We start from the raw sequence: 15370 nt of genomic DNA, 5'->3' as shown, positions 1-15370 counted from the left end.
AGAATGATGTTGGCTCTGGGTTTGTCATATATGGCCTTTATTATGTTAAGGTAGGTTCCCTCTATGCCCACTTTCTGGAGAGTTTTTATCATAACTGGGTGTTGAATTTTGTCAGAAGCTTTTCCTGCATCTATTGAGATGATCATATGGTTTTCCTTCTTCAATTTGTTAATATGGTGTATCACATTGATTGATTTGCGTATACTGAAGAATCCTTGCATTCCTGGGATAAACCCCACTTGATCATGGTGTATGATCCTTTCAATGTGCTGTTGGATTCTGTTTCCTAGTATTTTTTTGAGGATTTTTGCATCTATGTTCATCAGAGATATTGGCCTGTAGTTTTCTTTTTTTGTGACATCTTTGTCTGGTTTTGGTATCAGGGTGATGGTGGCCACGTAGAATGAGTTTAGGTGTGTTCCTCCCTCTGCTATATTTTGGAAGAGTTTGAGAAGGATAGGTGTTAGCTCTTCTCTAAATGTTTGATAGAATTCGCCTGTGAAACCATCTGGTCCTGGGCTTTTGTTTGTTGGAAGATTTTTAATCACAGTTTCAATTTCAATGCTTGTGATTGGTCTGTTTATATTTTCTATTTCTTCCTGGCTCAGTCTAAGAAGGTTGTGCTTTTCAAAGAATTTGTCCATTTCTTCCAGGTTATCCATTTTATTTGGCATACAGTTGCTTGTAGTAATCTCTCATGATCCTTTGTATTTCTGCAGTGTCACTTGTTACTTCCCCTTTTTCATTTCTAATTCTATTGATCTGAGTCTTCTCCCTTTTTCTCTTGATGAGTCTGGCTAATGGTTTATCAATTTTGTTTATCTTCTCAAAGAACCAACTTTTAGTTTTATTGATCTTTGCTATTGTTTCCTTCATTTCTTTTTCATTTATTTCTGATCTGATCTTTATGATTTCTTTCCTTATGCTAACATTGGGGTTGTTTTTTGTTGTTGTTGTTCTTCTTTCTCTAATTGCTTTAGGTGTAAGGTTAGGTTGTTTATTTGAGATGTTTCTTGTTTCTTGAGGTAGGCTTGTATTGCTCTAAACTTCCCTCTTAGAACTGCTTTTGCTGCATCCCATAGGTTTTGGGTCGTAGTGTTTTCATTGCCATTTGTTTCTAGGTATTTTTTGATTTCCTCTTTGATTTCTTCAGTGATCTCTTGGTTATTTAGTAGTGGATTGTTCAGCCTCCATGTGTTTGTATTTTTCACAGATTTTTTCCTGTAATTGATATATAGTCTCATAACATTGTGGTCAGAAAAGATACTTGACACAATTTCAGTTTTCTTAAATTTACCAAGGCTTCATTTGTGACCCAAGATATGGTCTATCCTGGAGAATGTTCCATGAGCACTTGAGAAGACAGTGTATTCTGTTGTTTTTGGATGGAATGTCCTATAAATATCAATTAAATCCATCTTGTTGAATGTGTCATTTAAAGCTTGTGTTTCCTTATATATTTTCATTTTGGATGATCTGTCCATTGGTGAAAGTGGGGTGTTAAAGTCCCCCACTATTATTGTGTTACTGTCAATTTCCCGTTTATGGCTATTAGCATTTGCCTTATGTATTGAGGTGTTCCTATGTTGGGTGTATAAATATTTACAATTGTTATATATTCTTGGATTGATCCCTTGATCAGTATGTAGTGTCCTTCTTTGTCTCTTGTAATAGTCTTTATTTTAAAGTCTATTTTGTCTGATATGAGAATTGCTACTCCAGCTTTCTTTTGATTTCCATTTGCATAGAATATCTTTTTCCATCCCCTCACTTTCAGTCTGTATGTGTTGCTAGGTCTGAAGTGGGTCTCTTGTCAACAGCATATGTACAGGTCTTGTTTTTGTATCGATTCAGCCAATCTATGTCTTTTTGGCTGGAGCATTTAATCCATTTACATTTAAGGTAATTATCAATATGTATGTTCCTATTACCATTTATTAATTGTTTTGGGTTTGTATTTGTAGCCCTTTTCCTTCTCTTGTGTTTCCTGCCTAGATAACTTCCTTTAGCATTTGTTGTAAAGCTGGTTTTGTGGTGCTGAATTCTCTTAACTTTTGCTTATCTGTAAAGGTTTTAATTTCTCCATCGACTCTGAATGAGATCCTTGCTGGGTAGAGTAATCTTGGTTTTAGGTTTTTCCCTTTCATCACTTTAAATATGTCCTGCCACTCCCTTCTGGCTTGCAGAGTTTCTGCTGAAAGATCAGCTGTTAACCTGATGGGGATTCCAAGATCCCGAAAGCTTCGTGGTGCAGTAAAAAAAAAAAAAAAAAAAAGGAAGAAAGAAAGAAAAAAAAGAGCAGTACAATATCAAAGAATAGAAAACAAAATAAAATTAGAAAGATAAAAAATATATTAGGAAAAATACAACTATAATTGAAACACTTGCAACAAGGTAAAATAAAACCACACCAGAAAAAAGAAAAAAAAGGGGGGGGGGGAGGGGGGGACAAGCCAAAAGGAGAGATCACTAACAAAGTATAAAGAATAAAATAAAATTAGAAAAGTAAAACATTTATTAGGAAAAATAAAAATATAAAAGGATCAACAACAGTGAATCACCAAGGTAAAACAGAACCCCAATCTGAAAGAGGAAAAAAGAAAAGAAAAGAAAAGAAAAAAGCCTTGGCTATAGGGGCGGAGCTTAGGCGGGGTGGAACTTAGGCAGGGGCGGAGTTTAGGGTGGGGCGGAACCTAGGCGGGAGGGGGGTGACGTTCAAGCGTGGGGCAGGGCCTCTGCTTAGGACCTGCGGGAAAGGGCAGCTGCAGCACGTGGAAAGGAGGGCCTCTGGAGTGTGGTGTTCTGGAGTTCGGAGGTAGGGCCCTGGGTGGGGGTGTAGAGGTGAGGCTTTGGCTCTGCGCTGCAGGAGGGAGGCTCCAAGGGCAGAGGATTAGGCCCAGGAGCCCAGTAGGCTCCCGGGTGCCTAAGTGGACAGGGAAAGTGCTGGCCACATTCCTTTCCGTTCCTTCACGCTCCTCCCCCACTGTCTCCCCCAGGGTCTCCCCCATCGCTGCTGGACCCCTAACTGTGGGTGGGTCCCGCTGGGTGTAGGATGAGTGGCAGTTTTTAAAGTAGTGTTTGTATACATTATCCACTGATTTATGATATTTCATTTGCAAATAAGTTCTCCCTTACCAGAGATTTGTAGTTAGGAAACATGAGTCAAATGGAGTCTAAGAGTATTTTTCAATAATTGGGGCCTTAGCAAGAAAAAGAATAGTCTTCTGATTCCAGCATCTATGCCATGTAGGCATGTGGAGAGTCTACTCAAACCCTGCTTTTTCAGCTGTGTCTGGTTGTGCACTTCCAAGTGTGGCAAAAAATGCTTACTTGAATCTAACACAGTTTTTAATTTCCCTACAGACACCATTATTCTTTCTTACAACCTTAATTCATCTATCCATATCAAAGTACCAATGATAAGGAGTGGAATTACATGGTGGACAGACAAGTATGTCAAGTTTCAGAATCCAAGTTTCCAAAATCTTTCTAGTGCATTTGCAGGTAAGATCCATACATTAGCTCAATATTCTCCTCTCTTTATAGAAACTTCGGTTTTGATGTGTGGGGGCATGTTTATGATTCCGCCTTGTTTACTTCTTTGCTGACCACCTTTTGGTTATAATATTTCCTACCTGTGGGCACCTCCATCACATACCTGTCAGAAACATGAAATGATTGGTACCCCAGTTCCTTCTAGTTTACCATTAGGAAAAGGCAATGTTTTAAGAAACTTGTTCCTTCATCTATAATTATGTGATCTTTAATTTACTGTTCAAACTGGTGTACTTTTGAGAGTGAATGGGGTCCCTAGAATAACTAAAGTTATATATTAATTTGAAAGTTTTATTTATTGATCAATAAATTGGCATTACCATATTGATGGGCATATAAAAGAATTCTATTACAAACTATTTTAAAAATGCAATTATTTCAAAGATTAAAATATATCTGTGTACATTAAACCAACTTAAAAAATACTTTAAGTATTATCTAAATGCTAAAAGATAATATAAACAGAATAATTATTCTAGATACAGAGTCACACACTTTAATCAGTTTCTTGGCCATATCTGTCTTCATTTCATGCACCTGGATTTTTCTAATGAAAAATTTGGGTTTTTGTATTTTTAAAAATATTTTGTTAAAATATTTTAAATTTTTTCACAAAATTGTCTGCACTCTTTTTTTGAAGTGCATTTTGTGGTTAATCAGTTTCAGACTGTTGCACCTTTAATTGATTCTTCTCTTTTGACCATAACTTTTTTTTTTTTATAAATTTATTTATTTATTTTATATTTATTTATTTATTTTTGGCTGTGTTGGGTCTTCGTTTCTGTGCGAGGGCTTTCTCTAGCTGCGGCGAGTGGGGGCCACTCTTCATCGCGGTGCGCGGGCCTCTCACTGTCGCGGCCTCTCCTGCTGCGGAGCACAGGCTCCAGACGCGCAGGCTCAGCAGTTGTGGTGCACGGGCCCAGTTGCTCTGCAGCATGTGGGATCTTCCCAGACCAGGGCGCGAACCCGTGTCTCCTGCATTGGCAGGCAGACTCTCAACCACTGCGCCACCAGGGAAGCCCCATAACTTTTTTTTAACTGAGAAAATATCTAGGACTTCCCTGGTGGTGCAGTGGTTAAGAATCCACCTGCCAGTGCAAGGGACACAGGTTCTATCCCTGGTCTGGGAGGATCCCACTTGCCGCGGAGCGGCTAGGCCCATGCGCCACAACTACTGAGCCTGTAAGCCACAACTACTGAGCCTGTGTGCTGCAACTGCTGAGGCCCACATGCCTGGACCCCAAATATTTTTATAGGCAAGGTCTTTTTTTGACTTCACAATTTTTCTATCTATGATTTTTTTGAATGTTTTACTAAATTTAGATGCTATGAAATCTTAGATTTCCTGGATATCATTTAATTCTCATCGAGAAGAAAATTTTATCCAATTAAAATAGGAGCTCCATCAAAATAGTTTTCACATAAATTGAGATATTTCAAAACACAATTATAGAATTTAAAAATTAAATCTTGTACACGTTTTGAACTCTCATTATATAATATGTTCAATTGTTCCCTGGCTTTTATAGGGGTAAATTTCAATATCTTCTTGTTTGCAAACTTGATTTTCAATAATTACAATTAACTATATCCTCAAAAACTAAGGTTTGTGGCATTCCATGTGTAGAATACTTTGTCTAAAACTTTACAACTATTTTGAATAAAATTCCACAAAAACTTAGAGGGCTTATTTACCAAGAAAAAGTTCAGGATCATTGTAGGACATATCATTTGATATAGAAAACAGTTATTTGAAGGCTCAAACATTTCTAAAATTTTGGTTGATGATGTGTAGCAAAGACAGACCACATGTATTCTCATGCTGAAGCATTTCTTTAACATCTTTGTCATTGTAAAAATTTTGCAGTTCATTTCCTCTGTGAATATATGAAAATATTTAAATTTGCACAACTACAGCTCTTTTTTTGATTAACAAAATATTGTAGCTTGTTTGGATACAGTTGTTAATTATATATGTTTCACAACGAATTTTAAGCCCATTTCTCCATAAATTTCTCAATTTACTAAGAAAATTATCTTTACTCTGTTGTTGTGCTCCACCAAATTTGCATTTATGTTATCACTATAAATCCAAAATATTTGCACTTGATTGTTGAATTTTTTAACTGAATTTATAGTAATATTTATAATCATGTCAGTTTTATCTTCCAATATTGAATATTGAAAAGCTTTGCCTTGATTCCATGAAGAATCAAATAAAAAAAAAAATCACACCAATGTATTCAGATGGATGAATACATCTGAAGACATTGATTTAAAACTGCTTTCATTTAACTGTTTACAAGGTTCTTTTTGTGCTCATAGAGCCAAAACATTAAAGTTTTCCTTTGATTATAAAAAAAAAAAATTAGTAAAAAAGTGAAACTAGAAGGAAACTCATTTGATCTAAATGAAAAGTCATGCTCACATAATGGTATAGAAGTGGACTTTCTGTAGCTCCTTGAGGTAAAGCACTGTCTTTGAATACACTCTTTTTTTTCCCACATCTTTATTGGAGTGTAATTGCTTTTAGAAATAAGTGCAAACTTTTGAAGTAGATTCTGATGTTCTTCAGCAATTTATGTCTTTTGATTTTTCCCATGGTCATTGACTCATGATGGTTCCCATGGTGGGGGGTATATGTCAACCAACATTGCAAGTATCACGTTCATCAACTTTCTTAAAAAAACTGTGCTTAATTTTTCATTAAACATGTATGTTCCTTGTTTTAGCTCTTCACAGCCAAAAGGATTTACTAGCAAATAAAAAACCAAACAATAAGGTAGTTATATTTCTATTTATTTATTTATTTATTTATTTATGGCTGTGTTGGGTCTTCGTTTCTGTGCGAGGGCTTTCTCTAGTTGCGGCAAGCGGGGGCCACTCTTCATCGCGGTGCGCGGGCCTCTCACTATCGCGGCCTCTCTTGTTGCGGAGCACAGGCTCCAGACACGCAGGCTCAGTAATTGTGGCTCACGGGCCCAGTTGCTCCGCGGCATGTGGGATCTTCCCAGCCCAGGGCTCGAACCCGTGTCCCCTGCATTGGCAGGCAGATTCTCAACCACTGCGCCACCAGGGAAGCCCCGGTAGTTATATTTTTACACCATATAATAAATAACACTGTTGCAAGAGAGTTCAAACTACTCTCAGCAACACTGCTCAGCATCTGTTTTTCACACTACGTCTTGTGCCTATAACATAATCTGTAATATCCCACATTTCCCACCAACCCCACTGACTTGCAGCCTGGCAGCTCCACATGTCTCACAGGCCAAAACAGAGGCTGTGGCCTAACGGGCTGTACTGTCAAACTGTGGCAGGAGTCACAGGGATATGTTATGTTTTGCTATGAAGGGCCACTGGTTATCTTTCATTAATTAAAGTAAGCACTCTGTTCACTGTACGTGGGTATCTCTCACTACTAGCTAAGACCATGGCTGAAAGGATGAAATTATATGTACATTATTTGCTTGGGATAAGTGCTAAATCAGATGAGATAATGGACAACAGACATAAACTGGGACTGTCTTAGGCAAACTGGCATGTATGGTCACTGTATCTGTAATTAAATTCCCAGTTTTTGAAAGGAACTTGGCAATATGCTATTGTTTTGTCTTACCATAACCACACGCATATAACACAAAGCATTCTTGGCTTTCTCTTATCTCCTACTCCTCTTTCTTACTTCTATTGTAAGAGTTACCATGTTTTATTTTAATTATCTATTTGAATACTTGTCATCCCCACTTTAGTATGTGAACTCCTTGAGGAAAGGGATTAGATCTCATGCTATATCCCTGGTGCTTGATATAAGTGAGCAATGAAGAAATACTTATTGTTGAGTGAATGGATGAATACCAAGGACCCAGCTGAACTTGGAAAATGAGAGAAGTTGATGCTTCTTACACCATGCTTCTCATACTCTCTGGAGACATGGGATGGGGTAGGATTAGGGGTTGATACGGAAAGGCATGCTTGAACCTGCATTTTTCACTCCCTGGGTGACTTGGATATCACTGGCCTATAGGACACATTGACTTGAGGCATGAGCTCTGGCTGAAGTAGAGAGAGGGTAAGGTCCACATGCAGGTACCAAAGGCAATTTTGATTTCGATCAATATTCTTCCAGCAATAGTGATCGAATTCTTGGGAAGGGCCAACATCGCCACAGTTTTTGGAGAGAAAGTTTCTCCAGCAAAGGATTATTTCCAGAGGAAGTATAAGTATACCAACATACTTCAGATTAATCCAACCAAACTTAGCACATGCTTTTATAAGCACTGCAGCCCATGCTTAGAAAATAAGACTGGGTTTCTTTTAGGAGAAAATAGTCAGTGGTCAGAGGTGAGAAAGAATGGTTTCCTACAAATAGTAGAACCAGTTTTATGGAAGTAAAAAGTCCACTGGACAACTTCCTCTTGTTCACTATTTTAAAATTCAAAATGCTGTTTATTATCAGCTTCTGTCAGCTTTCACTGGAATCGCTCATCCCTTTATCAAGCATTGATTGAACACCTACCATGTGCCAGGCACTGGACTAAATGCCAGTGAAAAAACGATGAGGAAGACACTGAACTCAAGAGTCTGCTGTTGAGTGGGAGAGACAGGCATGCCCAGGGCGGTAAAGTGGGAAGTATGAGGATGAGAGTAAACTCAACAGACTTTACCTGGTGTTCCCAGCATTCCTACAGCACAGCACCCAGACCTACCAGGCTTCCTGGCTTTAGAACAGGTTTGCAACACCTCTGTTCTCCACCTTCTCCCTTCCACAAGTTCTTCTTCCTTGCTTCCAACTTTGAGCTTTTAGGTACAGGTCTGCAGGGAATATCCATGCAACACGATCTTCATGCACTTCCATAATCATTTCCTTAGAATATAGTCCTAGAAGGAGAATTTCTAGGCCAAAATGGATGCAAAATATATTCAATCTTTTTTTCTTTTAATATTTATTTATTTATTTATTTTGGCTGCGCTGGATCTTAGTTGTGGCACGCAGGATCTTCATTGTGGCATGCGGGCTCTTCATTGCAGCATGCGGACTCCTTAGTTGTGGCATGTGAACTCTTAGTTGTGGCGTGCATGAGAGATCTAGTTCCCTGACCAGGGATCGAACCCAGGCCCCCTGCATTGGCAGTGCGGAGTCTTACCCACTGGACCACCAGGGAAGTCCTCAGTCTTTTGCTGCCATGTTCCTAGATTGCCAAAAATGTGGTTAATCCACACATCTATCTGCTCTGTACAAGAGTTCCCATTTCCACTGCCTCATCAATGGTTGTCATTCTTTTTTTCTTTAAATATAAACCCATTTTTAGGTGAAATGGTATCTTGTTTTAATTTGCTTTCTTTACATTACTAATGATGTTATAGAAAATAGACATTCCCCATGATGCTATCACTGAATACCACCACTATTATCATTCTGCTGTACCTATTTTTTCAATGCTTTATTATATATTTTATATATTTGAATACATAATATACATATGATATTCTGCTTTTTTTAACCCTATGACAGTATCATCAGCATTTCCCCCCACATTTCCTTAGAGTCCTTATAACCATTATTATTATTATTATTATTATTATTTATTTATTTATTTTTGGCTGCTTTGGGTCTTCGTTGCTGCACATGGGCTTTCTCTAGCTGTGGCGAGCAGGGTCTACTCTTCATTGTGGTGCGTGGTCTTCTCGTTGCAGTGGCTTCTCTTGTGGAGCACGGGCTCTAGGTGTGCGGGCTTCAGTAGTTGCAGCACGCAGGCTCAGTAGTTGTGGCTCACGGCTCTAGAGCGCAGGCTCAGTAGTTGTGATGCACGGGCTTAGTTGCTCTGCAGCATGTGGGATCTTCCCGGACCAGGGCTTGAACCCGTGTCCCCTGCATTGGCAGGCGGATTCTTAACCACTGCGCCACCAGGGTAGCCCATAACCATTATTTTATTTTATTTTTTTTAAACATCTTTATTGGAGTATAATTGCTTTACAATGGTGTGTTAGTTTCTGCTCTGTAACAAAGTGAATCAGTCATACATATACATATGTTCCCACATCTCCTCCCTCCTGCATCTCCCTCCCTCCCACCCTCCCCATCCCACCCCGCCAGGCGGTCACAAAGCACAGAGCTGATCTCCCTGCGCTATGCGGCATAACCATTATTTTTAATGGTTGTATATTCAGGTAGCTTACACACACATACTTTTTAAAAAAATTTTGTAATTTCGATTCCTCTTTCCTCAAGAATACAGAAGTTGTTTCAATCTCTACATTTTAAGAAAAACTAAAGGTGGTAAATGATTTTACTCAACCACATCCATTGTTAACTTTCCACAGGAACCACAAAGCCTCCGAACTGGCCTAAGCCTGTCTATGAACTAGATGAAGAGGATCCAGGAAACAATGGCTTCATCAATGACGACTTCATTGTGTGGATGAGGACAGCCGCATTTCCCACTTTCAAAAAACTGTACCGCCGACTCCATCGAATAGAGCATTTTACTGAAGGCTTGCCTGCTGGTAGTTATAGTTTCAACATAACCTACAGTATCCTTTTATTCCAGTTTTCTTTCTGGGGATGAAGGAAAATCAGTGTCCATCTGGATACTAGTTGTTGAACTATTTCATTCTATACCTTTCTATTTACCAATCGAATCTATATATATGTAAAAGAAATACATATTTATCTTTTTTTTAAAGATTATTATTTTTTTAAATTTTATTTACTTATTTATTTATTTATGGCTGTGTTGAGTCTTCATTTCTGTGCGAGGGCTTTCTCTAGTTGCGGCAAGTGGGGGCCACTCTTCATCGCGGTGCGCGGGCCTCTCACTATCGCGTCCTCTCTTGTTGCGGAGCACAGGCTCAAGACGCGCAGGCTCCGTAATTGTGGCTCACGGGCCTAGTTGCTCCGCGGCATGTGGGATCTTCCCAGCCCAGGGCTCGAACCCGTGTCCCCTGCATTGGCAGGCAGATTCTCAACCACTGTGCCACCAGGGAAGCCCAATACATATTTATCTTATAAGCAGTACTGTCACTCCATCACCATATAGTTTGCCTCCACTTTATATATAATTAAATGTGTTGTTGTTTTTTTAAAGGAACAACAGTCAATAGCAGTATCAGGTAAGTAGGTATGGATAAGGAGGGAAGGGCTATTTCTGTCCCTGAAGAAAGATTATGTAACACTGGGCCTAGAGATCTAAAAGAATGAGGAGAAGCCTGCCATATATAGGATGGGATGACATGGAGGACCCTGGAAATAAAGAGAGAGAGGTTTACTAAGAAGTAAATTTGGAATATGGACTAAAAACAATGAAAACAAAGAGATTGTAGAACCTTTTATTTTAGGCAAAAGTAGCATAGACCAAGGGAGCCCTGGATTCAAGGGCAGGTTCCGTTCATCCAGCCCACATGAGCCATGCTACAAGCTCTGCAATGAGGATGCTGTGTTCTTCCTCTATTAGGTACGAAGCCAGCTAGCAGGAGCCAGTGCTTTGGTTATGGACATACGGTCCACATCAGGAGACATACTTTAATATGAGATTCTGAAATGTTTTCACTTAATTTAAAAATATAAATGTAACTCTTGACTTAAGAACAAAAAGGACTTAACTTCAAAATGACACCAAACACTATCTTTTAAAAATTATATATCTAAACACAATTTATACTAACTCTGGTCCTCAGACTTAGTTTTCAAGTCCCTTTCGGATTCTCCCCGAGGCAGAATTCTCTCAGAGGCAGGTCTTTCCAGGACTTGTGCACAGCTTTGAGACGTCAGCCTGATTAGGCATCAGCAACCCCGTAGCATCTCAGGGCTACCAGCTGGGAGTTTTTCACGGGACCGCCAGCAGGCTAGAGGATCTGAACACCAAACTGTCTACCTCCTTTGTTTCTTTACCTCTCAGGGAGCTTGACTGAGAGATTCTTGGGTCAGTGAATAACAACGTGTGTTTCAGTTCAACGCTCCATCTTTTCTTCTTTTCTGTCCTGGAGCAAAGCGCAAATGTCTCCACTCTGACAGGGGAGTGGGGACGTTCCTTGGGCAGAGATACCCCCACTGATGTGACACCATCTCTGCCTCTCAACTTACTGCCTCTTTTTGTTTACTGACCAGGAGTATGGTTTGCCTTCAGCCATTCCTTTAGCGTGGTCCCTAATTCTAGTCTATGAAAAGGAAAACCAGAAATTGCTCTGTCTTGTACGGCATTGTATGTACAGATCAAAGAGTAAGCCATAGAATATTACCTTCTGAATAGGATTTCAGCAACCCCTCTCTCTCCCTCCTAGAAAATTTGAGATTGAAAGTTGCTTGGCAATAGTCTCTCAAGTTGGACCTTCTGTTCCCATCAACTTTTTCTGTGATTGCCCTTACAAGTAAAGCAGTTAAGGTAGCAATCAAGACACAGGACAAAAGCCCATCGTGTACTGCTGCCCTCATAATGCATTACAGTGAGTTTAGGGTTGAGGAGAAGACAGAGTCCATGCTCCGAACAAAGGAGACACTCTTTCTCTGCTTGAAACATGCCTTCCTTGGGCATCTTCATTCACAGTCATATTTTAATGCTGATAACTCTCAAATCTAAATCTTTAGCAAAAAACCTCAGTCCAGAGCTTGAGTCCTGTGCTTGCACCACCTGTGTTGAACCCTAGTGTGAGTATTACCCGTCCAGCCTCACAGCCTGACTAATATGCAAGGAGAACTAAGCCTGAGCTGCAGAAAATGCTACCACTTCTAAGGGAGAAAAGACCCGCTGTGTGAGGAAAAGACCCTCTTAAAGGAACAGTCAGGCAGCCGAGTTGAGATGGCGCCCAAGGACCTGGTGACAGTGAGGAATTCTGTTGGAAAAGAAAGAGAACTAGCTTTCCTAACAAGTTTGTGCCTTTAAATAGTATGTTGCCAAGTGATTTGAGGCCTTTTAAGAGCTTTGCTGGGAAATGCAGTTGCTATGAGAAGCCTTTATTTGTTTATTAGTTTGGTTTACAAAAGGCACCAGATGTTTAAAAACCTCAGGCCACATGCATGATCAAAATGACATCATTCAAATGCTAACGATAGCAGAGCCACTTCAAACACTTTCTCCCCAGCAGTGAGGGATGCTGGCCATTTCAAAACCCAAATGAATGCACCACCTTTAGTTTTCCCACCAAAAACGTTTTGCCATCTATCTCACTACTTTTTTTGCTCTTCACTCCTCTTGAAGAATTTTCCATGAGGTAGGAATTCAGACCTTAGCCTATGAAGGACTTTAGCCTACCCTGGGTATCCTGATCCTTAAATGCAAATTTAGGTTTGCTGCAAAACCTATCTGTAGTCTTTTCATTTCCTTGGGTTTAGAAATTAACTATATTTGTTCACTAGTGAGTTGTCTGTAAGTCATTCAGATCTATCTGTGTCAGAATTTCTTTCATAGATTACAACTATATAGAGGGAAGACTTGTTTTTACTTAATTTCATTCCAGCAAAATACAACATACTGCTTGGTAAAGATTAGACTATATGAAATTGAATAGTCAACCATTTTTTACCAACAAAACTAGCAGTATTATATGGTTCAGGACTTCCCTGGCAGTCCAGTGGTTAGACCTCCGTGCTCTCACTGCACGTTCGATCCCTGGTCAGGGAACTAAGATCCCATGTGATGAAAAGCACAGCCAAAATAAATAAATAAATAAATAAATAAATAAATAAATAAATAAATAAATAAATAAATGTGTGTGTGTGTGTGTGTATATATATATAGTTCAACCTAATGTATTTAGGATATGTAGTGGTAGAGCTGAGAAGTGCTAAGACAGATCCTTAACAGGTTTTCTTTTCTTAGACTTTCCTGTAAACAGGTTCCGAGGAGAAAAAGCAGTTGTTCTTTCCACCCTGACATGGAGTGGAGGCAGTAGCCTTTTCTTAGGTCTTGCCTACGTGGTGACAGGAGCTGTGACCTGGTTAGCCTTCTTTTCCATGTTGGCAGTTCACTTGAGGCTGAAAGAAAGGAAAACGTTCTTCCTCCAGCAGTAAAGTAAGACTTTAAAAGGAAGAGCAGAAAACACAGAAATGGACGGTGAAGTAATGGAGCCAAAGATCTCAAAATGACTGGGATATTTCATCAAGGGGAACTGGATTGACTGACCAAGTTCAATCCCAGATAGATAAATAATGAGAGTTTCAGAATGAAGAAAAAAAGAAGAAGAGGAGGAGGAGGAGGAGAAGGCATAATTAGGTATAGTAAAATGTCCTTGGAATGGGGAAGATAAATCATCCTTGAGCTCTAAACCAAGTCTCGGGAATTTATTTGAAGCCCTTGTGCCTGAAAGTAGGTGAATGCCTAGGAGGGTGGCATCACCAGACAAGAGTAAGTAAACCTGGGGCCCCAAGATTAGGTGAATCCTTTTAACCATCAATCAGGCTCAGACCATGGGTCCTCATTGGCTGGTTGAAATTACAGACTCACCGACAACAGTTTTTGAGCACTGAATTGAGCAATCAGGATGATTTTTGAAAATTGATTTGTTCAATTATATATGAGTCAAAATGAAGTTTTCTCTACTAAGAATAAGCCAAGCAAAGGTTATGGCAGTGCCGTGAGCACCCACAATACATCAATACACCAAAAAGAAAGTCCAGGAATTTCCCTAAAGTTACCCATGTAGCCAAGAGGGAAGTACTGAAAGTAACTGATTCTCTTGAAAACTGTACTCAGCATTTGAGGGCACAACACAATTCTAAAACTTATATTGGGTTGATGTACTCTAGAATGCAGGTGATGACATGGATTTGTGATACTTGAATTATACGTGTCGAGGAAGCTTCTTAGGGTCCATCTTAAAAAGTTTTAATTCCTGCTGAAGGTCACTTTGCAGGAGACTGAATGGCATACAGTTGACCCTTGAACAACACAGTGGTTAGTGGCGCTGACCCCCATGCAGTCGAGAATCCACCTATAACTTTACAGTTGGCCCTTAGTATCTGTGGTTCTACATCCACGGATTCAACCAACTGTGGATCATGTAGTACTGTAGTAAGTATTTATTGAAGAAAATCCGTGTATAAGTAGACGCAGTTCAAACCCGTGTTGTTCAAGGATCAACTGTACTTGGTAAAGCTGCCAGGGCAAGAGACTCCATAGATCTGTATAACTACATAACCAGAATATTATACTTTAAAAAACATGTTTATATTATTTTATTTTTTGAGGTGGGGAAAGCTTTACTCTGTGATGACTCTAACAGCAGAATTTTGATTGTTAAAGAGAAACATAGTACCAATACATAGTTGTCTCTTTAGCAGGCAAGAAAGCATTTCTCTGTTGCAACTTTCTGCATTCACCAAATGGTCAAGTACTTTTCCAAAAAAACCAAAATGGTTTCAAGTACGAACCACTGACCTCAGGTGACCAGGTGTGGTAGGCTGAATAACGCCCCAGCCCACCTCCACCCAAAGATACCCACATCCTAATCCCTGGAACCTGTGAATGTTACCTTGTATGCCAAAAGAGACTTTGCAGCTGTGATTAAATTAAGGATACTGATATGGATTATCTGTGTGGGCCCAATGTAATCCTAAGGGTCCTTATAAAAGAGAGGCAGGAGATCAGAAGAATAGGGGGAGGTGTGGCAGTGGAAGCAAGAGGTTGGAATGATACAAAGAAGGCCGTGGTCCAAAGAATGCAAGCAGCCTCCTCTATAGGCTGAAAAAAGCAAGAGACAGATCCTCCCCTGAAGCCTCTAGAAGCCCTGCTGACACCTTGATTTGAGAATTCTGACCTCTAGAACAGTAAGAAAATTAATTTATGTTGTTTTTAGCACTGAGTATGGTAATTTGTTACAG

General features: G+C 39.6%; 1 protein-coding gene and 1 non-coding gene across 2 annotated transcripts in view; one reads left to right on the top strand and one right to left on the bottom strand.

The window, feature by feature from the left end:
- LOC102998631 (cell cycle control protein 50C-like) overlaps positions 1-13642 on the top strand; it is a 29901-nt gene extending 16259 nt beyond the window's left edge. The window contains exons 7-9 of the mRNA XM_057545885.1: positions 3364-3504; positions 9880-10089; positions 13371-13642. Of these exons, the coding sequence (XP_057401868.1) occupies positions 3364-3504; positions 9880-10089; positions 13371-13561 (542 nt within the window). The 3' untranslated portion in view covers positions 13562-13642. The remainder of the gene's footprint in view (positions 1-3363; positions 3505-9879; positions 10090-13370) is intronic.
- On the bottom strand, positions 8648-8720 carry TRNAG-GCC (transfer RNA glycine (anticodon GCC)). The gene has a single exon. It is a non-coding gene; the product is annotated as a tRNA-Gly (tRNA).
- Positions 13643-15370: the final 1728 nt, after the last annotated feature.

Source organism: Balaenoptera acutorostrata, chromosome 4, assembly GCF_949987535.1.
Source record: "Balaenoptera acutorostrata chromosome 4, mBalAcu1.1, whole genome shotgun sequence".
Taxonomy (NCBI): Eukaryota; Metazoa; Chordata; class Mammalia; order Artiodactyla; family Balaenopteridae; genus Balaenoptera; species Balaenoptera acutorostrata.
The sequence above is the reverse complement of the archived record's forward strand: the minus strand, read 5'-3'. Positions and strand labels throughout refer to the sequence as shown.